Source organism: Platalea leucorodia (assembly GCF_965183815.1).
Source record: "Platalea leucorodia genome assembly, chromosome: 10".
NCBI classification, from domain to species: domain Eukaryota; kingdom Metazoa; phylum Chordata; class Aves; order Pelecaniformes; family Threskiornithidae; genus Platalea; species Platalea leucorodia.
In genome coordinates, this window is record NC_138832.1 from 8,757,408 (window position 1) to 8,782,472 (window position 25,065).

Sequence of the window (25,065 nt, forward strand, 5' to 3'; positions counted from 1 at the left end):
CCCCGGCGCCGGGGCGGGGGGATCCTGGCGGGCGGGGGTGCGTTCCCACCGTGCCGGGGCCCGCGGTCAGCCCCGAGGGCGATCAGGGTCAACTTCCCACCCTGGTTACCAAGAAATAGGGGGGTTCGTGCAGCCGGTGGGGCAAGGGCTGCGGTAAACGCCACGGCGATCGGCGTAAAGGGGATTTGTAGGAAACTCCCTCAAAGAATTGCTTTTGCGCCCCTTGTCTCTGGGCCTTGGGGGCACGGAGGACCCAGGATGCTTGGCCCTGTGGGACAATCGGTCGGCCCTTGCTGGGCCCGGCCCGGGGCGCCTGTTCCTGCGCACGCCGTGCACCCCTTGACACCATTTTTTCTCGCACGCGTTCAGGCTTTGGGGTGAAACACGTGGAAAATGGGAATTGCCCCAGGCCCCCGATGGCCCCGCGCTCTGCTTTCAGCCGGGGTGAGCGGGCCCGGGCCGGTGGCTCGGACGAGCCGGGCTCCCGGGGTCCGCCCCGACCCCTCGGGTTTTCTCAATGGCCTCTGTCCCGCGTGGGAAAGCGGCGGCGCGGCCCCGCCCCGTCCCGCGAGAAGCCACGCCCCCCGCCGCGCGGAGCCACGCCCCCGTTTTCCCCGCCCCCTCGGTGACGCCATCAGCGGGCGACGGGGAGCGGCGGGCGCCCCTGGCGGCGGCGGCGGCGGCGGGGCGAGCGGCGGCGATGGCGGCCGCCTCGGTGTGGAAGGGGCTGGTGGGGCTCGGCCTCTTCGCCCTGGCCCACGCCGCCTTCTCGGCGGCGCAGCGTGAGTGAGCGGCCGGCGGGGGGGGGGGCCGCACTGGCGGAGCCGCCGCCGCCCGAGGGGGGGCTGCGGCGCGGGGAGGCCCCGCCGGGGCCCGTCACCCTCGCCCGGCCGCCGGGGGAGCTCCGGGGCGGGGGCCGGGCCGGGCCGCGGCATCACCACCACCATCCTCCTCCTCCTCCTCCCCGCGGGGAGCCCTTGCGGGCCGGGCTGCGGGGAGAGCGGAGCTGGGCCCGCCGGGAGCTTGCCGGGAGGAGCGCGGGGCTCGCCCGGGGCAGGCGCCGCAGCAGCCGGGGCAGGGAGGGAGGCGGGGGGGGGGGGCCGCCGGCCGCCGATCGCGGCTTCGTTCCTTGCATCTGCCGGCCCCGCGGCCATCCAGCCGCCCCTGCGGGCGGCGAGGGGAGGAGGCGGTGGCGGGGACCGCCCGGGGCTCGGCACCGGCCGGGCGCTGGCGGAGCGGGGGCTCCAAGCCAGCCCCGGAGCCTGGCGGGGGTCGGGGCTGAGGCGGGTCCCAGCCCTGCAGCAAGTTCTCCTGGGGTTTTCGTGCCGCTCTTCTGGTTGTTCGCTGGTACGGAGCGTTTGATGCCTGTGCGTGTTTCTGTTTTGTAGATCGTTCTTACATGAGGTTAACAGAAAAGGAAGACGAAACGTTGCCCATAGATGTAAGTTTAAGTTTGTACAATGTTGGAAAGGTGCAGTGCCGCGCGGGTAGTTTAGTCTTTCTCAGTTGCTTTTTTTTTTTTAACGTCATAGGCAAGAACAAAGGGTAAAATTGTTTTTAAATCGCACTTTCGTTTGAGCTCCCTCTGTCAAAAAGAACCCTATTTTCTTATCCCAGCTTCCTGTGGGGTGTTACATCTGTCAGAGAGAACAAACCCCAGGCCCAGGCCTCCCTCTCCTTCTTTAGAACTACCCTGAAGCATCTCATCCAGGAATTCCCTGAACGTGGCTCAGAGAGCTTTTGCATTCATCTCCTTCTTTGCAGCATAAACATCCTCCTCCCTCTGGCTTTTGTTGGCTGACATTTGTTTATCCAGTGTGGCTGCGTGCCCATTTGATCCCAGCACAACCTGCTTCAGGACGGGTTTTTTTAATTTGCTTTATTTGCCTATTCTTTAAATTCCACTTCAGTTATTATCTGTTCCATTTTTGCTTAATCAGAAAGGTAAGGAGATCAAATATCCATGACCGAGCAGCAACTGCCACCGCTGCACAGCATGTGTTGGCAGCCAACTCATTTCTCGGAGAGAGTATTAGATCCTTAAGTGCACAAGAACACGGTTTTTTGTTCTCGGGATCTTGCTGAGGAGCCGTGTGAGTCAATTCAATGCATGCAGCGCAGACCGATGTCAGGCAGCTGAAGCTCTTCTCAGCTCTGCCACCGTTTCGCCACGCTAAATAGGCGGGGTATTTCATCTTCCCGTGCCTCAGTTTCGCTGCTGTTGAATTGCCCACCTCTGTAAAGCATTTACTGGATGTAAAGCGGAAGAGACGCTGTTTGAAAGATGGGATTTTTTTGGTAAATATTAAGAATATTAAGTAACGTGTGTGTTGCATTGTGCTTCCCTCTGTTACAGATAGTTCTTCAAACTCTGTTAGCCTTTGCAGTTACCTGCTATGGGATAGTACATATCGCAGGAGAGTTTAAAGACATGGATGCCACTTCAGAACTAAAAAATAAGTATGTTTTATTTCTTCTTTTCATAAACAGATATATCTGCTGCTCTCTATACAAACGGAACACATCTGTGAAATAGCTCGCTCTTTAGCTCAGTTCTTCTTAAATGCGTGTTGTAGACAATAACACGGAGAGGAACTGTCACACCTGGGAAAGCCAACAATGTCTTGAATTTCAGAGAGAGTTAGATAACCGGAACAAATTAAATAAACTTCTTGCTTTTCCTCATCCAAAATCCTGCTGCGCAGAGTTGGTAGAGGAATGCAGTGTCTACATGGGAAGTAAGAGCTCAGCAGTCACAAACTGCTGTCATGAGATGGTCTCGCAGACTGCGGGGCAGTAGGCCTGCCTCACCCTCTGTTTGCTTCTTTACAAGAGTCTGAATTACTCGAATCTCACACTGAACTACTCAAGGCAGAATATCTGAAAGACTTTAAGAAAATAAGGGATTTTGAATCAAAATTTTGAGAAGGATATGAAATTGGATAGGCAGACGCGGCCACTCTGGCCACGTCCAAAAACACAGGGGAGTATGGAAAGTAAACAAGTTGACATTGTTGTATTTCACAGCATTTACCTAAACCCCTTAGCTTCAGACACCGAAAGGGATGGAAAGCTGACAGCAAACAGCGTCAAGGTATTAACACAAGCGGCAGCTGAGCTAAGGCTGGCACAGTTGGTACGTGTGCATGCAGTAATCCACAGGCCTGCCCCTAAGCTCAGGGAAGGAAGGTGAAGTTTGTCTGTGGGGTGGACAACCTCTGCGTACTGAGCAGTCAGGATTTTTCACACTTGGCTTTGTATTTCTTCTGTAGTTTGGTTTAGGAAACTGACAAAGTGAGCGAGAGTTTTGGATTCAAAACTTGTATTTCTGCATCTGTAGAAGCTGGTATACCCTAGACTGACTCTTCTAAAACCCCTGTGCTAAGAGTATTAACATTGACTTTTTACATTTATTTTGAAGGACGTTTGACACGTTAAGGAACCATCCATCTTTTTATGTATTTAATCATCGTGGTAGAGTATTGTTCCAGTCCCCAGACACAGTGAATTCTTCTTCAAACCAAGATGCTTTGTCATCCAGCTCATCACTGAAATTTCGAAAACTTGAACCTCTGCGCCGCTAAGACTTTTACAGATTATAATAATAATCCAGGACACTGAGATGTAATATTGAAGTCGGGGATGTAAACACTTTTTTAATTTCTGGAGCAGTATTTATATTGATCTTCCAGACTTTATAAAGTATATATATATAAACTAAGGACCTTCTTTGTACACTGTTAATGAAAATGACTGAATTGTGAATTGGCAATGCAGTGTAAATTATTCTACAGTTATGCTGTGAAACACATCTTCAAATTTTCATTTATTAGAACAAGTTGCAGCTGACTTAACTTCAGTTAAAACAAAAAGCAAGCTAGTTTTTACTGCAATTAATGCTCTTTGACAAGAGGGAATGTTCGAGTGCTATTTATTTTCTCTGTTTGCTTGCACTACAGTTTATGGAACTCCTTCAGAAATACTGTGTGCGCTGCATCACTTAACAGCAGAAAAAGGGGCAGTGTCTCCTGTTCCTAGAATGCCCAGGAGACCTGCATGGTGTAGGCAGGGGAAGTCAAAAAGATTGCTTTCATTTTTATTTTTTTACAGTGCTGAAGAACAGTTGTGTGAAGGGTTTTCCCCCCCCCCCCGCCCCTAGTTTTTCATTATCACGTTATTTCCTTGTTGCCCTCCTTCGTTTAAATGTAAACTGTCTGATGTTGCCCCAGGTTGCCTGGGCTGTGGCTGTACATTCGGTGCCTGGCTGGGGGAGGCAGCTCGCGTCTGATCACGTAGATAATCTACCGTGCTCAGCTTCTTTACCCGCTGTATTTATGTTTTCTCTTTGGTTGTGAATACGGGAATGTTCATCAGATGGCTGAATGCTGTGTTGGCACCAGATACAAGTTCCCGAGTCATCTTCTGTGAGAAGTATTTAAGTATCAGTAAGAAATCTCCTTTCTGTCAGTGGTCCCGGGGTAGGGTCCAACAGCTAGGTCTGCTTGCTGGCACTAGCACAGCACAGGTAATCAACCCGTCATGGTACAACTACCCCCTTTTCTGCTGACAGAGCCTTTCAATTTGATTTCTTTTTTTTCCAGCTGAGCCCTTTGTTGATTTAAGATTACTGTCTTGATTTTGTGTATTAGAACAGATGATACAGTCCTTAACTCTTACTGATGTCTAAATTCTGATCTCCCCTTAGGGGCTGAATCAATGCTAAAATTTTTCTCGGTCTGGCATTTCACCTACCTTCATAGCAAAGGGAGGGTAGTTCGAGATACTGATGGGGCCAACTAGAATTTTGCCTAGTCTGAGGATGTCTCGCTGCCACTGTGGAAACTCAGCCTTTTGTCCTAGCATCTGTTTTGTTTTTTTTTTTTAAACTGTTAAGAACTGTCAAAGGCAAAAAGCTTAGCAAAAATAATACTGTGTAAACCGAAGCCTCTTTTTCTAGCTCTGCCCGTCCTATGGAGTGGGTGCCCCAGTGCTAGAGCAATATCCGTAGCTGCTGCTCTACAATCACTCTTAAGCGTCTGGGTTTGGTTAGAAAGGGTTACTCTGCCAGCTGAAAGTGTCTGAGCTGCCGGATGACTTCCTAAAGTGTCCTGGTTCCCCCCGGCTGGTGTCACAAACCAGCTCATGCCAGCTGCTGTCACCAAAGGCCTCAAAACCAGGATCAGGTCAGCTCTCTGTTGCGGACAGAGCTCTTTCCGTGGGGAGGAGGGCTGCTGCGTGGCAGTTGCCGCATGGAGGACGCAGCTGAACAGCGGCCAGGTGACCTTGCGAGGCACAGAGGAAAGACAGACTTAGCGGAGGGAGGGAGAAGCAAGGCAGAAGGTCGGTAACCGCTGCACCAGACTGATACTGCAACTGTGGTTGGCCGCGAGCCATTTGCAGAGGGTCTCTTAGAGCAGGGCTGCTCACCCTTCATGTCTAAGAAGCCCCATTTGTGCTACCGTAAGGCTACGAGGACCTGCCCGAGGCGGAAGGTGCTGCTGCGGGACAGGCGAGCGGAGAACATCATCCGCTTCTCGGAGCGCGTCCTGCTAGGAACGCCCTGTTGGCCCCATCGGGTCTCTTCTCCTGACAAGCAGCCTTACTCTTCAGCAGCAATGGTTATATCACAAAGCTGTACAAATTATTTTTTCTTATTGATCTTGCAATGTCCAATAAAAATTGATATCCTTAAAGTGTTTGGGAGTTTATTTTTTTTTATTTCTGACCATGCTGGAGCCTGCAGCAGCTCATCCCTGATGACTGAATTTTCAAAAATGACTGCCTAGCATTGACAAGAAGTGATTGCCTTAATTACGGCAGCTCTGTGTGAAAGTGCCTGCCTGGCCTGGTGTTCATTACTGTAAGATCAGATCAGTAGGGGGAATCAAAATAGCATGCTACAAGTAGCTAAACAAGACATTTAGGAGGGAAATGTTACCAGCCGGGGGATCTGCCTGCCCTTGAGATTCCTAGTGAATGTATCTGGCAGAGCTGACACACTTTCTATCTCCCATTTAACCATAGTAAAGGCTTTTCTACCATGTGCTAATCCCCTGCCAACCCACGGGACAGGCTCCTGCACGGTCTGGTATTGCAATAGTTGCTGGGGGAAACGCTCAGCCTCCTCACAGGGCCGGAGATATATAAGCCTTGGACTTGAGCAAGACGGCTTTTCACTCCCTGTTCTGCTTTTCCGTGGGGGGAGGTTGGAAAGTTAGCAAAGAGCTAGAGGAGTTTGCTTAACTGCAGCACCCAGCACGATTGCACCAGAGAAGCAGCAGGCTCACCCTTCCTCTGCTTCCTGCGCTGCTGCAGCTGTCGGCATCCAGCCCTGAATGTGAGGGTGTAGAAAACCAATAATCAGTATTTTAAGGAAGGGGCACCTTAACCAGCTCCCAGAGCTGCCTTGTGCTTGCCTTGCCGTGTGCAGTTCTTCACGGATGAGCTTCCCTTCCTCAAAAGCAAAACAAAAGTTGTGCCAGGAGCTTCTTGGAGGAGACCGAAGAGTTTCCAGCCTCGCCCAGTGCGCATTTACTGAGATCTCTCATCGTCTCATCACGCCTTGAATTGCTTTGGCTACAGGACGTGATATTTCTACTACCTTAAATACTAAAAAAAAAAAAGTGCTGATAATTTGTGTTTGTTGCTGGAGTAGTGTGTTTAATCTGCATTAATTTTGCTGTTTTTTTTCTACTCTTCCTCACCAGCCAGTGAGAGTTCAGTGGAGAATTTTTGTTTCTTTAAAGCTAAGGAGGGCGGGAGTCATTTAGACCCTCGCAAGGTGAGGTTTGTGTCAGAGATCGTTCCCTGTCCCTGCCCTTTCCGTATCAGAGGCTGGGGTGGAAGCGCAGCTGGCAGAAACCTTTTTTCCTCGAGAGTTCGGCGGGGGCTGAACCGCGGCACCGCTTGTGAAAACAACCCCTGCTCGAGCACGTCTGGCAGCGGCAGAGGAGCTTTGTGCCTCCCCTCCATGCGCCGGCAGAGACGCAGCGTGCTGGAGCCATCGCTGCGGTGCAAGAAAGCAAAGCGGAGCTGCGAGACCCGCGAGCGCTGCGTGTAAGGGGTGAGGCCGGCGTGCCCTCTCCCCACTGCTGCCGAGCGCTGGATTAAAGCTTTTTGGGGAAAGCTGGTGGCTAACGGCCCCTTCCCGGTCCTCTGGAGCACCAACGCAGCCCCCTCCCTGCAGAAAGCAGGGAATGGCAATTACTTTCTACTCGAAAATGATTTTTGGCTTCCTTATCACTCGCTTCCCATGCTCCGGGTTCCCTCGCCCTTCACCGCGCTGCAGCAGCGCTGCCCTTCTCCATCTCCAACACCCTCAGCAAGGACATCAGCTATGGGGACATCCTCCAGCTGGCTACAGCCCCCCCCCCCCCAAGAGTGGCACCGTGTCTGCTCCTTTTTGGGGGGTCACCTGCACCAAAAGGCAGAAATTTTCCACCAGACGATTCAGCAAGGCTGATGCTCACCCCGCAGCGTCCCGGGGCTGCGGCGTTGCCCCCGAGCTCCCTGGGGGAAGCCCCCCAGCCTCGGCGGGGCAGGGAAGCTGCAGCTCGCTTTGGAGCTGGCAGGCTGCCCGCGCGGAGGGGAAGGGCGAAGAAAGGCTATTTTGAATGTTAAACAAGCAGAAAAAAAACTTTGGTACCAGCTTTCCACAGCCGGCACTAGCAGCAAAAGCAAAACGCTCCTTTGATTTGGCCTTGAGGTTCACCTTGAAGCCATAATTACCTGGGGGAGAACCATGGCAGAAATAAATCTGGTATTTCAGCAGGTAAAAAGCCTTTTAATCAGCCCCACGTTGGTCTCAGTGATACAATGTCATTTCAAAACACTTCAGACTGCAACAAAAGCTACATCCTTAAAATGGCAGCTAATTAATTTTCCTGTCCTGCTAACTTAATCCTTTTTCCAGCCAAGAAAGGCAAATGGGAGTTCACGAAGCGGCGAGGCAGCCAGGAGCCTGGCAGCGCGAGCAGGAACACAGGCCCCAGGGCGCTCTGGCAGGGGCCCAGGCCGTGCGGTGTCGCAGCTTACCAGGCCATTTTCAAAGGAAGGGGGAAGAGAAAAAAAAATTGGAAAAGGTGCCATTTGGATTATCAAACTAACGGTTCATCCTATGCCAGTGGTCCCGGGGAGCCCACAGACCCCCCCACAGACAGACGTGGCTGTTTACTCCCAGTTCATATCCCCAGTGTAACCCTTGCTGCCGGACTGGTGCTGGCTGAACCAGTTTCCTGGGGATTAGCTGGAGGCATGCCGTGCTGCAGGAGGACTTCACTGAGGATTTTAAAAAAAAAAAAAAAAAAAAAAAAAGGAAAGAAAAAATTCCCCCTCCTCCCCCAAGGTATTTCTGCTGTGTATTTTAGAGCAGCTCGGGGCCAGCTGCGCAAGGCCAGTGCTGACGTCCTCGGAGCCCCAGGCTGCCCCAGCATCCTCCGTCCCCGGGAGGTCTCTGCCGCAGCGCAGGATGCAGGAAGAGCGCCCGGTGCGCACAGCAAACGCTGAGGCAGCCATTTACTCCCCTGTCCCGGACACAGAAGTGCACAAGACACATCGAAAAGCAGTTTTGGAGGAGCCAGTTAGGCAAGCGCTCCGAAGAGCGTCTCGCTTCTCCACATCCACACGAAGCTGTCACTCCCTGGGACGTTACCGGAGCCTCCGAGGCACCCACAGGCCTGGGCTCAGCCCCCGGCGAGGGCAACCCCACAGTATGGCAGCACCTCCCCAGCACAACACGAAGCACGCGGAGGGGAGAGAAGGGGCCACATAATCCCCCCTCCTCCTCCAAGACCACCATGCCGCTGCTGGTTTGCAGCCCGCCGTCACATCCAGATCTCTGCCCAGGGACCTGGGTGAGAGCGGTGCCATTTCAACGCCAAAGTTACCACCACCCCTTGGAAGCAGAAGCTGGCTGCTGCTTCAATACCTGTTTGAATACAACAGCCTCAGATCACAAAGGGAAAGCGGCAACAGAGCAAGACCTACGTTCATCTCACATGGGAGGGACCCACATATCCTATGGGGTGCAATGGGGCTGTTAATAAACCCAGGTCTAGTGCAGTTACAGCCATGCCACTGCCTTGGGTTGGCCAGGGCTGGCAGGAGAGGACAACCTCCGAAAGGGACAGGCTGAGATGTCTCCCAACCAGCACGATGTGAAGAGCGGTCAGGGGAGGTTTGCAAGGTGCTCTCCTCTCTGCCCCTGCTTCTCAAGCTCAAACAGTAACTGCAGAGCTTGAAAGAGCTGAAATGAGGCTCGACCCCGCCACGTTCTGGGGAGCAGAGCACTGGGACACTCAGCTAATGCGCAAGTTAGGACGGGACTGAAAAGAAAGAGGCGAGTCATGTCGGATGCAGTTCCAGGACGAGCAGAGCAAGCCGTCCATCACAGCACCGCGACACCCCGCTTGCAAGGCACCGACTCCGGCCGCACGCTGAGCACGTGCGACGGCCTCCCCAAAGACACCGTCGTGGTGCAGGTTTCCCCTTTCTGAGGAGCCCCCACCCACGTGTCCCTGCCCGGGGACGAACAGGGCAAGACTTTCATTGCCGTTTTCAATCTCTCACTGGTTTGCTATCGTGGCAAGAGCAGTCCCTCTCATTCCCTTGCTTTCACAGCCCCTTTTCGCTTCAAGAGAGCGGGCACGCTGAGTCCAGGCGTGCAAGGCAGAGAGCCAGCTCTGCTTACATCTGCAGGAATGCAGGATTTGGCCACCTGGAACCCAGACAAAAAACAGCTTTCAGCTGCCCCGCAAGGTCAGAGCCTCCTCAGAGTCCTGTTGTGTGCGCTTCGGGAAAGCCATCGCTCAACCTATCAGCCAGCAAGTTTCCCATCACAGCCCAGGCCGTGACTCACCAGCAACTGCCTTTCCTCAGGGGAATTCACAGCCAGTTCCCAGGAGTCAGTCTCACCCCATTTCACCAGCTGCAAGCCACAGGGATAGCGGCAGCAGCAGCTCGGTGAGCATCCTTCCCCGCATCTCCCGCCAGCAGGCCGAGCCCCGGCATGCCCTGCCCGCCTCCGCCTCCCGGCAAGCCAAACGCTGCCGCTGCAGCGCTCCAACTGCCACCCTTTCGCATTCCTATTTTCTAACAACACTCCTGCAGGAGGATTTGCTGAACGCGATGCACTTAAAACAGCCTCTTCCAGAGCCTGTCAGTCCCCCACCGTCTCCTTTTCCACTAATGATCATTTTGGATAACAGCTTCTATGCTCTGCCTGCTTCTCGTTGGCAGAGGGAGGAGCCCTGAATCCAGGGATGCCAGAGGAATTTAAAAATACACTTTTACGTGGCTGAGAAAGAAAAGGCGCCAGAGCAGCTCAAGTCAGAAGACAGAACTCAACTTTAAAGAAGAGGCAGCAACACCATGAACGCCTACAGGCTTGGGCGACTTCTCTACAGCGTTCCCACCTCCCTCTTTCCAAGCTCCCACTTTTTTCCAGCCCCAGAGGTGCACTTCCAGCAAAAGGCACCCACCTCCGCATGGAAGCCATCCCTGGGGAGCCTGCCCCGTCCCCACCCACGCTCCCCAGTGCCAGACCCGGACTGGCAGGTCGGAGAGCGCAGGGAGGAGCCCACCGACACGCACAAGAGCCCGGCAGCCAGCGCGTTGTTTTGTGGTGGGATTTTCAACGCCAGGGAAATAATCCAGCGTACAAGACCAAATTAGGGCATGGATTTTATAATCATCTTTGCTAGTGACACACTATATGACCTTGGGTAAGTCCCTCCATCCATCTTTAAAGGCTCTCTCAGAGGAGTGCCACAAGACTTTAATTAGCAGCCCTAAAAGTACTCAAGATAGTTTGCCTCTCTTCCAAAATAACCAACTGCAGATGAATTGGAACAACCTTATTTTCGAATTCTGCAAGCAACTGGGATCCAGGCTGCTCTCACATCAGTCACTTCAACAACATAATCAAAGTTAAATGTGCCAGCTGTGCATGAAGGATTTTAATACACTGCACGGACTGGAAAATAGCTCGAAGAACCAATGTTATTTTTCCATGGCTGGGATGTCACTGTTGAGCAGCTGCATTATAATCAACTGCAATCAGCAAAATGCCTTTTTTTTTTTTTTTAATCACTTTTTAGTCTTGGGGAAATTTTTATTTCTGTCCTACTTAGGAAAGCACCCTTGAATCCCAAGGCACCCACTACTACCAAGAGATCAGGCAACTACTACAGCAGTGTAGACGGATCAAAACACCTTCAACTGCCTATGATCAAACCCCAATTATACCAACAGGTTCCTAAGCTTTAAAAGTTGTCCCCAGAGAGTAACTGCTCACACTACCACCACCTCAAGAAACAGTGTGCATTTCCACAAATCCAGCAAAAATCCAGCTGCAGTTGCCAGGAGGCAGTTGCCTATCGTCACGTACCCAAGACCTGGGAGGGCTCTAGACCCGAGTCCCTCCCCGGGGAAAACCTGAGCGCAGCCCAGCATCCTTCTCTGCAAGGGCCACCTCTGCACAAGCAGACAGGTCACAGCTGCAAGATGAACCAAGAGGGGAAGTCTTCCAACTCCATCCTTTACAAAAGGCTGAACCTCTCTTTGATATATTCTACATATTAAATATTTACAAATAAAATGTAACATTAAAATATGCACACACTTTGAAGAAAATGACAAGAAACAGGCTGACCACGCAAACAGAGCTTTGCCCTTGTAACTACCAAAATGCTTTATAAACCTCTCCTCCTGTTTCACCATCCTGCGAGGCTGCAAGTATTTCACAAACGGGGACACATCGTGAGGGTGCTTCGCAAATGGCTTTCCATCCCTCCTACCAGCTGCTCAGCAGTGGCGAGCAGAGCATTGGGATACAGCAAACTGCCAGAGGTGCCCAGTACTTTAAGTGACATTACGCAAGACTGCTTGCATTAGAGGAGTGACAGTGATCGGGTTGACAGCAAGCATACATAAATGCCAAGGATCCGGCTACTTCCACTGCTGTTGGAGCTGCTCCAGGACTAGAAAATAGCTGTGAAATTCCCATTGCAGATGTGAAGATGAAATTTCCCCAAGCTCTCACAAAAAACAAATAAATCTCTAGCAAAAATCTGATCAGGGGTTTCCATTCCGCTGCCTCTCCCAGGCCAAACCATTCTTTTGGACTTCACCATGAATTGCTTAAGAGCTTCAGCCCAAGCTCAAAATCTTTATGAAATGCAGCTTCTTTGATAGCTTCCCAACTCATGGTAAAGGGTGATTTTGTTTTCTTTACATGGTAGCAGCAGTCACCATTCCTAGCAAACTCACATGGCTGCCAACTCAGGGAAGGAACGTACAGCTCTGCTCTTCCACTGCATATGAAAATACCCTCCGGTGAGTTTAGCACAAGGCTGTACCGACAGTTTAACTCCTTCCCTGGTGTGTTCTTCTGAATTCTGAATAACCTGCTGCTGAAGTTACCAGGTTTGCACACCCAGCCTTGAGAAGCATCTCATACGCTTTTAAAATGAAGGCTCTGAAGTTGAACAGATGAAGCTGAACCAGCTTTCACAGCATGCAAGCAGCGGCTGCTTTTCCCGCCAACGCTACCCATAGCCTCTGCCCGCACTCCCTGCTTGATGGACAACAGGGCTCCTGCAAAACTGCCACGCTCTTTTAGCCACTACCAAGAGACAGTCAAAAACACTGTCAACGCAGAATGACAGAAGAAAAACACCAACGCTAAAGCCAAGCCAACAGTCTACTTTCAAGGATGAAACAACATGCCAGGTTGCAGCTGAACTGGAATAGAAAAAAATCAGACAGGTCCAGCCTTTTTGGTTTAGTCTTCCCTCCCTGAAATGACAGCCTAAATAAGGCAGTAAAAACTGATCATAAGATTCAGATTTAGAAGTACAGCTTAACAATTCGTGCAGGCCACAAGATTTTTGCTAAACCCCAAGGCATCGTTCTTCTTCAGTTTCTTCCTTTTCCACTTAAGACAGACTTCAGCTGGTTTTTGCAGACCTGAAAGCAGCAGCTCCTTTTAAATCCAGTGACTAACATCCTTCCTTCAGATCTCTGCCAAACCTTGTTTCTGCCAGATCTGAAGTGTCTTTGGCCTTGTTTTCAGCTTAACTAGGTTGTATATTCTTCAAGACAAGCGCTCTAGAGTCCATTTGCTAAAGGTGTGATGTTGCCACGTTGCTGGTATGAAACACTATAGTTCAGCTTTATGGTTTTTTAAATAGTTTGTTTCTGTTAGCCAATGCATTTCCACTCATTTTTCCATCAGAAGTTTCTCAGGAGATATTAAACAACGTAACAAAAGGAAACAAACTCAATACCCTACATTGCTGCCATTTCAGCCAGCCAGTTTAGAGGCAGAACCTGCAGAAAAGTACCAGAAGAAAAACAGAAAAAAAAAAAAATGGGGTGGAGGTGGTTTTTTTGGTACAGTTTCCTGTAAAGGGAGATATACAATGGCTTGACCACTGCAAAGTCAAGCATAGCAAAGTAACAGCCTCTGCGGCTTTTATTTTGGAAGATGACAACAGTTTTCTGATGCTGGTTAAGCACGGGCAAGAATACACTTGCCCATCATAAATGCACTGCGCACACAGATTGGGAGTAGCAGCACCTAACAGACATCAGTCATCAGCGACTGGACTGGGAGCTGCATGGGTACGGGCTCATTTTAGGGAAGAGGAAGAGTCCTTGGTGCTTAGAAGGGAAAAAAATGAAGATAACAAGCAATGAGGATGCCTAGTGAAGAGAGGGTCAGGAAATGGAAGCAGCGGAATACAAATAGGTATCAAGACTCCCAAGTACCACACAGCCCTTCTCCCCACAGCAGAAAGATAAGCGCTTAATTTGTTAATTCAGATTGTTAAACAACGCTCCTTGCAGGAAACACAGAGTCCTGTTTTTTCTCCACTTTCTAACATTCCAGTTTAACCATGCCACATTATTTCAACCTTAGATAAGGGCCCAAAAATACAAGCTGGAGCAAAACGCAATACAGCTTTCCAGATTCCATCCACACATCCATATGCAATTTGTGGACCCGAGCCCTTGGTGAGGAACGCTCCTGTTGTGGAGAGGCTCATCTGTCGCGCAGACTAGGCATGCTCTCGGTAACGCAGCTGTTGCGTCGGAGGTCATGGGCTCTACCTCGAAAAGGCAAGGCTTGACACTAGCATAACCTCTCCCAGTTGTCCCAGTTGCACACCGAAGCGAAATGTGCCACAAAGCTTGTGGCCATGTTTGTTCAACGTGTGTTCCACCCATCCAGCATGGCTGTTTGTCTTATGACGAGTTATCTCCGCTAAGATTCTCCTTAACGTGGCCGTGGAGCATTTATTGTTCCCTAAGCAAGCAACATTCATTTTGTGCTCCATTTGGGAAGCAGGACTGTGCGCACTCTCAGATGGATTACTGTCGCTCCTTTTTCTTCGTCTCTTCACTGGTACAACCTGTGAGGACGGTACATCTTCCTTCCTTCTTATGAAGACTCATGTCCAACGTTTCTTTCGCTCTAATATTCTGATCCAAATTCGATTTATTCAGATAAAATAATGGTGAGGTAAGGGAAAATTCTCAAGGCTTCCACTTGAATGGACTATTTTGTCGTTTCTGTGCCTTTTCTGAGGTATAAGGTTCCGAACAAGTGAATGAAAGTCACCAGCTTCCTGTGGCTAATTTGGCAGCCAACTGCATCACATCAAAAGAGCAGGTTTACATACTAACAAGGTCACTAGTTAAAAACTCAGCCCCTGCTCAGACACATTATCATCAAATGAGTGTCTCTGGAACCAGGAAAGAAAATTAAATAACCATTAACTAGATCGAAGAGAGCTGTCTCCTCTTACCACCTACTACTTCAAAAATAGCATATTACATGCAACTTGATGCATGTAACCAGTCCATTTTAAAACAAGGTATGCACAGTATATCTGACCTTCTGTAAATAAATTCCCTTTTAAGAGTCCAGCATTAGGCACAGGAGGTCCATCATGATGACATACAGCTTCCATGTAACGATTCTGAAGGAGTGAATCCCCGCTTTGTATCATTCAAAGGTATTTCTGTGTTTTTTAAAAAATATTCAACTGTACAGATGAATAAAAGTTACTTCCAAGAGAAGAACTGGGACACATTTATAGTAACACCCTTCCCCGTGTCACTTCATTCATATAACACTGTGGCAGAGATTTGCTGTTGCTGGATTTTATTTCCTTCTTGAATTTCACTGGTGTAATTCCAATGGTCCAACTGCATCTTCCAGAAAGACAAGGCCACTGCTTCAGAGTGGACGGAAAAGATGTCTCACAGGCTGGCTAGTACTAAAAATACCAGTAGGAGCAGAGAAGTAGAACCTCACCAGCTAAAATCCGTTTCCCTGCCTTTCATGCCCTGGCTAGTCAACCACAAGCCCTAGGATGTCTGCAGCATGAGGTGAAGAGCTAGTTAACATGAGCACAACTTCAACCTGTCTTTAAAACAAAGCTGTTAGAGGATCGGAGGATGTTATGTGTGAACAACTGAAAACACACAATTATCAGAAGAGCCGCTTACTACTGGCACATTATTGGTACTGCTTTAAAGGAAAAAAAATAATTACATGTAGGTGCTTCAGTCTTCTTTGTATATTTTGTGATATATAAAATTACCTTTGGACAAAAGAGTAAGAGGAACGGAGGAGAGGATACCAGCTCAGGTAACCAAAGGCTGGTCAATTGGAACTTAGTGCCTTTAATACTGAGTAAAAACGTGCACCCCAGGCAGGCTGAGCCGAGTGATGGGGCAGGTGCTCCAGGGCACAAACACGCTCTGCAACTGTAACCGCAAGCTGTGTTCGAGGGTGTGCAGACCAGGTTCAGCTGCAGCATAGGTACACTACTCGCTGGTTTTACAAAAATGTCAGCAGTCTGTTAGTAACAGACAATTGGAGGAACTCAGTGCTGCCCGCTACAGACTCCTCAGATTAGCACTTATTAAAAATTAATAAAATGGTTTATTTTATATATACATATGTTCCAAAAAATTTATACAGTTAAAATATCAAATTAGTGATCTGGTAACAATACTGTTCAAAATAATCTCTTTTGTATGAACATTAAAATACACGTTTTTAAAAGCGTTTCCTTTTAGTGCTTCCAAAGCACAGCGTGTGCCAAGGCCACCTGAAGAATCTCCGTCCTCCTCACAGGATGAAAGAGAACTGAAGTCGGGGACCTGGGAAGCCTCAGGTGCACTTTCATAATGTCTGCAGACAAAACAGAAGAGAGTCTGAGGTAGATTGTTTAGTGACCATCGGGTGGTAACAGTCACAGGGCTGTCTTTTAGCTTTCATTAACACAATAGCAGTTTCTTTACTCAATCTACACTGCATTTCAAGTTTAAAGGCATGGCTAGCAGTTCTTGGGAACAAGACCCTTGTCTCTGTGGTGGCAACATGCAATTTTACCAGTGCAGGTGTTTCTGGGAGGGTTTTTTTTTGGGAACACACGGGCTCTCTCCACGATGCAGACAGTGTGTGCATTTGACAGTGCCCCATTTTAGTGCAACCTGCTGCCTATAGCACGTAAATGTCTAATGACAGCGTTCAAATGAGTAAATTCTCATCACCTGCAGGAGGGGCAGCAATGGTTATTTTCTTCAGCCTGTTGAGCAAATAGCACCCTCCACAGGAAAAAAGCCACACCTTTCATAGCAAATCCTTAAGGTTATAGCCCAGCTTCTGCCGATAGAGGTTCTTAAAGTTAAAGCTCCACTGCTTCTTCTCAGACTGTGACAGTAAAATCACTTGACTGCCAAGATGGTGAGGGCAGCAGCTACATCCTCTTCCACTCTTCTGCGGCACAGCAAGCTCATTCCTGGTCCATATTCGTCTGGCCGGTACATTATTATCTACTGTTGACATGATTAACTCTGTTGGGTAGGCTGTTGAACTCTAGCTCCTCTAGTATTCTCTCTAAGTGTTGTATTAAGACCCGTTTTTTAAACCTAAGGAAGAAAGGGAAAGCAATTTAATTTTTTTCTTCCAAAAATACAGTTGAACAACTCAAGATTATTCAGCCATGACAAATCATATTACCAGAGGCTCTCTGTTTCCAGTACGGAAAAGCTTTCTTTATTTCTGGCATTAGAATGGTCAGAAAATTTAATTTAATACAGCCAACCCTTTCCCAACCCACCCAAAATTTTGGGTCAATCTTCAATAACGACCCGTCTCTCTATTTCACATTTAAACTTTAAGTAAAGACCATTTACTCTATAAAAATATAATGGTAGTTTGACCAATAAAACAACTATAATAATTTAAATACGTCAAAAAGGAAAACAGAAAATACTAGTATGGAAAAGTTTATGATTTACTATCATGATCTAAATTAACATTTTATTTATGACTCAGTCATTTATATCTATACAAACCTTGCTGCTTCCTTGATAGCAAATTCAATGAAATACTTCTGAATTTCCATAGGTCCTTGCACCTCCTCAAGAAGAGAGAAAATTTTTTCATAATCTAAAAAAAAGATAAAAATCCAATCAGGTATTAAAAATAAGTCTTGCAAATGCATTTCCAATAAAGCTAAAAGAAAAAACAAAGCCCGGAGTTTCACACTTCTGTGTATGGTAATACACGTAAGGCAAGAAAAAAGCCTGCATTGGCTGTATGCACAGAAAGCAGGCAATACCAATAATTTGAAGCGATACTGATAATCTGGTATTCAAATGTGGCACTAAAGAATTAGGTTCTCTTTAAAAGCAGCATCTAGAAACCTCTGCCCTCAGAAAATGCAGGCTAGGTAAAGAAGCCGCCTATCTCCATGAACACATGGCCATCATTAGCAGTTAATACGCACGCGGGGCCACCAAGCTCTGTTTTATCCTAGAGCTGTCATTTCTGAAAGCAGAGGTTAGGATTCGTTCTCTTAGAAGGACTAATTATCAATGCTTAGTGTGAGCACAATTAGTACGACTTATCTCACTGCTACGAAGTAAATATATCCACTACAAAAGAATGAACTGGATACATTAAACTAGAAACAAATTAAAAAATAGCATTGTTTCAATATTTTCTGTAGTTGAACCCAGCTTGAAGGTATTTATGGCGCTGTGACTAAGAGCCTGCTCAGGGTGACGCAGCAGGCACAGAGAGGATCTATGGTCAGAACTGTGACTATATGTACATATTTAACCCACTACTATTTAGCTTCTTTCTTTGATGCCTGCCTGAACTCTGCAGCAAGACAGGTGACTCATACTGAACATAGTACTATTTTGCTCTACATCACCATTTACTAGACATGAATTTGGTATAAGATTAGATGAGCCCACTTTGCAAAACAGAAAACAAAGACATACCCAAGTAGGAAGTTTTAAAACATCTTAAAAATAAAATACAGATGCAGCATAAAAATGGCTTCACCTCTCAACAGCCTCAGTCTGTCACAATGATTGTATGCCTCAACAAAATACTAAGTTTTGGGAAAGCAACGCAAAATCAGAAAAACAGAAGAGTTAAGTATACTCCATTATACTAATTACTGGCACTTGACAATGTATTAGAAAAATATTCAGTAGTTTAATTTGTAGAAATTATTCACTCAGACACAGACCACATTAGGGACATCTGCCATTTAAGAAAAAAATGGAAAGGTTATGCCTATGGCAAATTCTACAGCATACACATTAGTTGGGAGTTTCAGGTCAGCATTTTGGTTTTGATCCTGTATACAAGTACAGGCAAAACATGTAATAAAAGCTGAGAAGGCAAGTTACTTTTCCTCACAACATTTTAGATTTTGGGGGGGTTATCAAACCTTATAAGAAAAAAGAAGAAAGTAATTTTCAGTCTTCAGTTCTTAAAGAGTTTGCAACAGTGTGCCATCACTAATTACACTATCTCGCAAAATAAAAAAGTATCACCTCGCTATTAACTGTTAAGATTCCCTTTCAAACATATTCCAAGATGCACCCTTGTAGCTACATATGCCATTGCCCTCCAAAGGAGGTTTTGATGGACACAGAGCAAAACGTACACTATGCATATGCAAGGAGCAGTGCAGCGTAAGGCAAAGTCTGTCTAGTCTCATTAGATCATCAGTAAAACCAAAACCTCTGACAGCTGCTTTCCCAGGGTACCTTTTATACTAGTTAACCTATGTTCAAGGGCAAACAAGGTCGCTTGGCACTCAACCGCCAAAGCACTGCTGTCTAAACTTCAACTCACCTGCCCAGCATGTAAGAACTTTCTTCCTTTTCTGTCCCTCCATTGCTCATGTGCAAGCAATCAGAAATTATTCAAAATCTACAGCTGTATGTATATTGAAAATAGCTCCTTCTTTCAAGGAAGAGTGTCTTCTCTCTAGTACCACGTATAATATACCAATTAAAAAAAAAAAAACCAAACCACCAACTTACTTCTTCCAGGTTTGCGAACCTCTTTCATCACTTTAATTTTGATATCAGCGTTGTTTCCCTCCAACATCATAGGTGTTATTTTAAATGAATTTGGCACAGATTCGGAAGTAGACTCCATCGCCCGTTTTTGGTCATCTCCAGTCACACTGTAATTTAGAGGCCCTCGAACAAGCGCGTTGGTACCAGGTTTATGATCCAACCCATCTTCACTTAAACAATTGAATTCAACAGGTAGAGAGTCTAAGTCATTGGGTAACATTTCATCCTCTCCCATAGCAGCTGGAACCGAAGGAGCCATTTGCACAGGTAAGCCATCAATTTGCTTTTCCAGTGACTGACAATTTTCTGCTTTCTTCTCTCCATTGCCATCTTGGACAACACTGTTATTGGTATCTACAAATTAAAAATATGTATCTTAGTAGTGCATAACTGCAGCATCAAAACCACAAAAGGAAACAGTTCTGTATCCTTTTTTGTTTGAAGTACTGTGGAGTGATCTGACACTGATGAACAACTCTCCAATACTCTTTTATTCAACCTTTGATGTGAATACTTCCCTTTGGACTGTTAACATCTCATATTGCTATCGTGAAGTCATCATTTTCTGTATTCCTATTACAGTGTTATGAATTCTAAGTAAACTAATGCTTTCCTTCCTTCCCCCAATTCCAGCTAACAGAGTTTTCTTCTGACTCCATTTGCTGCAATAGGTGGGTAAGAAAATTATTATTTGTGGGAAATGAAAACGTAACCATATTTTAACGTTCCTTCCCCACCACAGAATACACAAATGAGAACTAAAAGCTGATCCGAAATCCTTGCTACCTCCAAACCACCTTGGCGAAAGGTTTCAATATTTTTTTTCTAAAAACAGTTCATCAAAATTATTTTTTTATTCCAGATTTCATTACTATAGCAGCAGCCTGTTTTATCTAGGCCAACAAAAGAAACTCAGTCCTAATTAACACTAAAGCATACATACATGCTGATATACCCTTTTGAATCAACTCAGAAAGCACACAGAGAGTTGGTAAGGTTTTGTTTGTGGGTTTTTTTGTTTGTTTTGGGTTTTTTTTATTGTTGGTTTTGGGGTGGGGGTTTTGGGGGGTTTTGGGGGGGTTGTGGGTTTAGTTTTGTTTGGTTTTTTTGGTTTGTTTGTTTGTTTGTTTTTAACCACAGAGTATTCCCCCTTGTGACCAAGCAGGCTGCTTGACTACAACTCAATATACCTTTATTTGCTGGGATGCCTTTGAGGTTCAGATACGATGGGGATCCAGAAGCAGACGGTGGCCCTTTCCCACCAACATGATTCGTTACGACGGGTGGCGACTGTGGCCGTCTCAACAGTGGTGACATGCTACGCCTTCTCTTTAGTGACGCTGGAGTATTGGGCTCTCCAGGACGCTTAATCTTATTCTGAGGTCCAGCGACAAATTCATCTGCTTCATCTATCATCATACCCTGAAAAGAAAAAAAAATTTTTTTTTAAAAACAGTACGAAATAGAAAGTTTTTCATCAATTCATTGATGGAGTGAGTCCCTCTGGGTTAAAATTCAGGTGGCTTTCAAATCACTTTACAGCTCTCAGAACAGAAATATCTAATGTACACTGTAACCAGAGACAAGACCAGAGCCACTCTGTAAATCAGCATGATTCTCTACACATTTTTCTTGGATCACGTGAAAGACACCAGTCCTTTCCACACATGACAGAAGAGTTACACGGGTTAGCAACATACTGCCATTGTTGGAGAGAAATTCTACTCACAAATTATTTCAAATCATGTTAAATGTAAAGATACAGCAGATAGTGTGGCTCCTCCTACCTTCTTATCCTGTTTAAACGGATTGCCAAATGTATGAAGTCTTTTTGGTTGATCTGGGTCGATTTCCCTAAGGGGTGAAGGCATCATTTTCAGGTATTCCTGGTAATTTCCCATTTGAGCAACAGGAACACTATGAAGGCAGTCTGCAACCGAACAAGAGATCTTAATATAGTCTACCTTAAAACCAAGACAAGCTTCACACACTTCAATTGCAAGTGTTAGCATTTAAGAACTAGAAATGACTATTTCTTTTCACTACAGAGGAAGAGCTGAAGGTTACAATTTTGGAAATAAGGCTGGCAAGAGTTGAGCTTAATTGGCAAAAGAAGAATGAAAAATAAGCAAGTTTAATCTCTATGCTAACAACTGCATCTTTTGACCACAAGCACCTAAGAAGGGTAAAATAAAATAAGCCCCTCTCTGCTTTAAGCCACCATCACTACAAAAAACATCTGCTGAACCTTATTGTACGGGAAAGCTCTCCCATGAAACTTGTTTTTAAAATTCAAAGCAAGCATGACAGAAGGCAAAAATTTCCTTCTTTCCCCTTCAGAGTCAAGAGAAGGACACTGACTCAACAAATGATGGATTGTCTGCTTCTGCTCCCACACCCAGGACAGAACACACTACTTCAGGGAATTAAAAAAAAAAAAAAAAAAAAAAAAAAAAAAAAAAAAGCTGTATTCTCTCCAAACTGTTCATGAAGAACCGTGGCTACTTACCTTCATCCTGCCCCAAGATAAGCCTGTGTGTTTTCAGAAGATTGGTTCTCATTCTAGTTAGCTGGTCTAGAAGACTGCGACGAGGAATATCATATGCATTTCTGAACGCCTGTGGCTTCAAATCCTAGTTTTATAACAAAACAAATAAGTTTCAGTTAATCCATCAGTTCTCATGCACAGAGAAACTCCTCTATGAACTGTAATAATGTTAACTATTAAAAAAAACTATTCTGAAGTAACTTCAGAGCTTCATAACTGGATACAGCAAACTCAATTACTGTCTTTTCAACAAGACCTTATTCAGCATTAGTGCTTTCAGCTCCATTAAAACTAAGCATGTTAATTCCTCGATGAACAACACTAGCTGTCTTTTGCAGAGATCGTCACTTAAACACAGTAATCTTTGTTTACTACCATGGGATTTTCAAACAGTGTCCCAAAAGCAAGTGCAAAAAATTGCATTTACTCTTCTTGCTATTTATGCCTACGCTGCACTCTTCACAATTCAGCAAAAGTACTTACTTCCTTCTTCTACACTAAGTCCATAAAAGTTACCCATTTAAAACAGATGAGATCAACTGCTTAATCATGCAAGATCACTACACTGTTTACCTTGTTTAAAAGTCCTATGTGGAAGCCAGCAAATTCTTTAACATTCATTTCCGCCAGTCTCAGTGGAGATTCACCAGTGATCCCTTGCAGCAGTTGCTTAAAATCCCTACTGTGTACCAAGGAGAGGCCACTGGAGTGATTTTTCACTTTTATTCCAATTTCTTGTGGAACTTTCTTACCCACTGAACCTATTATCCGTTCCGACTCTATTTTTGTCTAAAATGGAATCACACCGTGAGTTAAAGAATCAGCAGGCATTGCAGATTTTCAGTATAAAACACATAGCACATTAACAGAATAAAACTACAAATTTAGCTCCCAACTACAACAAATGGGAGAACTACCTACCCAGGGATATATTGGATTACATAGATTAGATCTCAAGTAGAAAGAAATCCTAATGTGCTAGCATATGGAAAAAATATTTAGCCAGTGTGTCTAAATTTATATGCTAGTAGGAGGTCTGTGAATATCCCTGATTTTGCTGCAAGTCTTGTGACTTTCTTTTGTGTCCCTGAAGAATCATCTTTAAAGGGAAAGAAAAAAAAATAATGGAAGGGGAGGGATGCCTTAGGTTACTGTAAAGTTGCATCTAAAACAGTATTATTCAGATACAGTAGCATAATTCCAGATTTCATTCTTGAAACAACCTATGAACTAAGGTTTGCACTATATGTTTGCAACAAGATAAGGGAGAAAAGTCTTAAAAGGAATTTGCTTCAGCAGTAAGTTTCTAAAAACATATTACTTCTCCAATTAGCACAGATTTCTTATTATAGCTACAGGTAATTTTACTGTATTAAGCTTTAACTGTACTCAAAGTAAGACCCGCTTGCAATACCTCCAAAAAAACCCAACCAACCAAAACCCCAAAACCCACGGTGATTGCAACCCACTTCCCCCAGATCTCATCCTCTGCAGGGTTTGCCTCATTATCTGTGGGAAACTCCGAATTTAAGGACAGCAGGAGCACAGCAGAATTCTGGAATTGCTTGTCCCTATACAGGAGCTTATAATGCATCCAACACACTTAAACTGTTTCATGTGCTGAGAATGTCTGTGAAAACCACAGTCTCAAGCCATTTCAACTCCATATTGCAGATAAATAATATGAATTTGCATATCATTAAGTTCCCAAAATACCACAGAAGTTTTACGTCTAATAGATGCTCAGTCATTCAGAGGCTTTTGGAATGTATTTTGTGCATTCTTTAAGGCGGAGGATTTTTTTCTTGTAATTTTAAAGGCTGCACTGCTTCCCCACTGACTTCTAGAGATTAAACTACCGTTGTAAGAACCATTTGTGCTAAGGAGGCATGGCTTTCAGACACTTACACCTGAAATGGCATTCTTGACAAAGAGAAAGAGATATGTAAAGACTATTTCCCACCAGGTCACGCTTAACACATAGAATGGATTTGACCTGAAGGAAACAGGAAGCTCAGATATAAAGCTTGAACTATGACTTTAATCCCCGTGGACAAGAACGTACACTTTTTTGGAACATACACATTGCCAAGGCACACATGGAAATAAACATGAGACTGAGAGCAAGCCTCTGACTTCAGCTGTGAAGAACAATGGCAAGAGCAGTCATAAATCCAATTAGTGATAATCTTTGGAGTTTAAAGGTCTAGCAGATACTTAAATTGTAGCTGAAGAGGTCTCCTTCGCACTCCCCTCCACCACTTACAGAAGGCACAATCACTGGCTACAGAATCACTCTAGATTCATCCACATTTGCGGTGGAAATGCTCACCAATCTTCAATTATAACATATGCTGTACACCCATATGAACTCCCACAGGGATTAACTGCTTTATAATGAGATTACCACAAACTAAATAATCAACGCACTTCTAATTGCAAAGGTTTTATCAATACTACCTGTTGGCTGAGTTTTTTAAGGTAAGAGATAACACTGTAACTAAGTCCACAATCTAAATTATCTGATATCAGATTTGGAGCTCCCATCATCCTTAGGGCTTTCTTTAATGGCTATAAGGAAAACAAAATACACAATAGTAAGAGAATAAGTCTTTAAAAAAAAATTTATAAGATCAATTACAGGAAGCTAAGGCACATGGATTAGTGCTCTAGCTTTTCCACTTTTGGCCACTAAAATTCAAGTCTATTCAGATAACATGTGACATGAGTTTGGTAGTCTAACTAGCTCGCAATGGACATTATGCCACATTACCAAGACACCACACGGTGTGGTGCCACTGGCAATTTCCACTCAAAGGCTCAGTACCAGAATAGCCGGGATGATGCAAGTCCATATTGAGGTGCATTGTCCAAGCTACATGTAAAAGGTGACACGGTGCCTCCCCCCACCCTTTATTTGGCCCAGCCAGTTCTCTTAGTATCAGCTTCCCACATTCTAGCACTTCACCCACGTTAATAAACAATCTGCATTTTCCCTATCAAGTTACAAAAATAATTCCAAATTTGGTTTCTCTGAACAATCTAAAGTACTTTAGATCAAAGTTTATTTAATATTTAACGAACAGAAAACACATTTAACATCTTAA

The 25,065-nt window shown here is 45.8% G+C and overlaps 2 protein-coding genes across 8 annotated transcripts in view; one reads left to right on the top strand and one right to left on the bottom strand.

Moving 5' to 3' along the window:
- Positions 1–672: 672 nt before the first annotated feature.
- Positions 673–5,687, top strand: MMGT1 (membrane magnesium transporter 1). The gene is made up of 4 exons (XM_082323060.1): positions 673–782; positions 1,389–1,441; positions 2,357–2,460; positions 3,422–5,687. The coding sequence occupies exons 1-4, from the start codon at positions 701–703 to the stop codon at positions 3,582–3,584; spliced, it is 402 nt and encodes a 133-aa protein (XP_082179186.1). The 5' UTR covers positions 673–700; the 3' UTR covers positions 3,585–5,687.
- A 10,276-nt stretch (positions 5,688–15,963) lies between these two features.
- LOC309595943 (integrator complex subunit 6-like) overlaps positions 15,964–25,065 on the bottom strand; it is a 42,659-nt gene continuing 33,557 nt past the window's right edge. For 4 of the 7 annotated variants that reach the window (XM_082323532.1, XM_082323533.1, XM_082323536.1 and 1 more), the window contains 8 exons: positions 24,419–24,529; positions 22,532–22,747; positions 21,920–22,043; positions 21,198–21,340; positions 20,601–20,832; positions 19,372–19,764; positions 17,377–17,470; positions 15,964–16,947 (listed from right to left, as the gene is read on the bottom strand). In XM_082323532.1, coding sequence (XP_082179658.1) covers positions 16,848–16,947; positions 17,377–17,470; positions 19,372–19,764; positions 20,601–20,832; positions 21,198–21,340; positions 21,920–22,043; positions 22,532–22,747; positions 24,419–24,529 — 1,413 coding nt within the window. In that variant the 3' untranslated portion in view covers positions 15,964–16,847. The remainder of the gene's footprint in view (positions 16,948–17,376; positions 17,471–19,371; positions 19,765–20,600; positions 20,833–21,197; positions 21,341–21,919; positions 22,044–22,531; positions 22,748–24,418; positions 24,530–25,065) is intronic. The other 3 variants (XR_014229411.1, XR_014229412.1, XM_082323534.1) reach the window with 3 other exon arrangements.

Coding starts and splice junctions, on each gene's coding strand:
- MMGT1 (XM_082323060.1), top strand. CDS start 701: ATGGCGGCCGCCTCGGTGTGGAAGGGGCTGGTGGGGCTCGGCCTCTTC. Junction 783..1,388: donor CGCCTTCTCGGCGGCGCAGC/GTGAGTGAGCGG, acceptor TCTGTTTTGTAG/ATCGTTCTTACATGAGGTTA. Junction 2,461..3,421: donor ACTTCAGAACTAAAAAATAA/GTATGTTTTATT, acceptor TTTATTTTGAAG/GACGTTTGACACGTTAAGGA.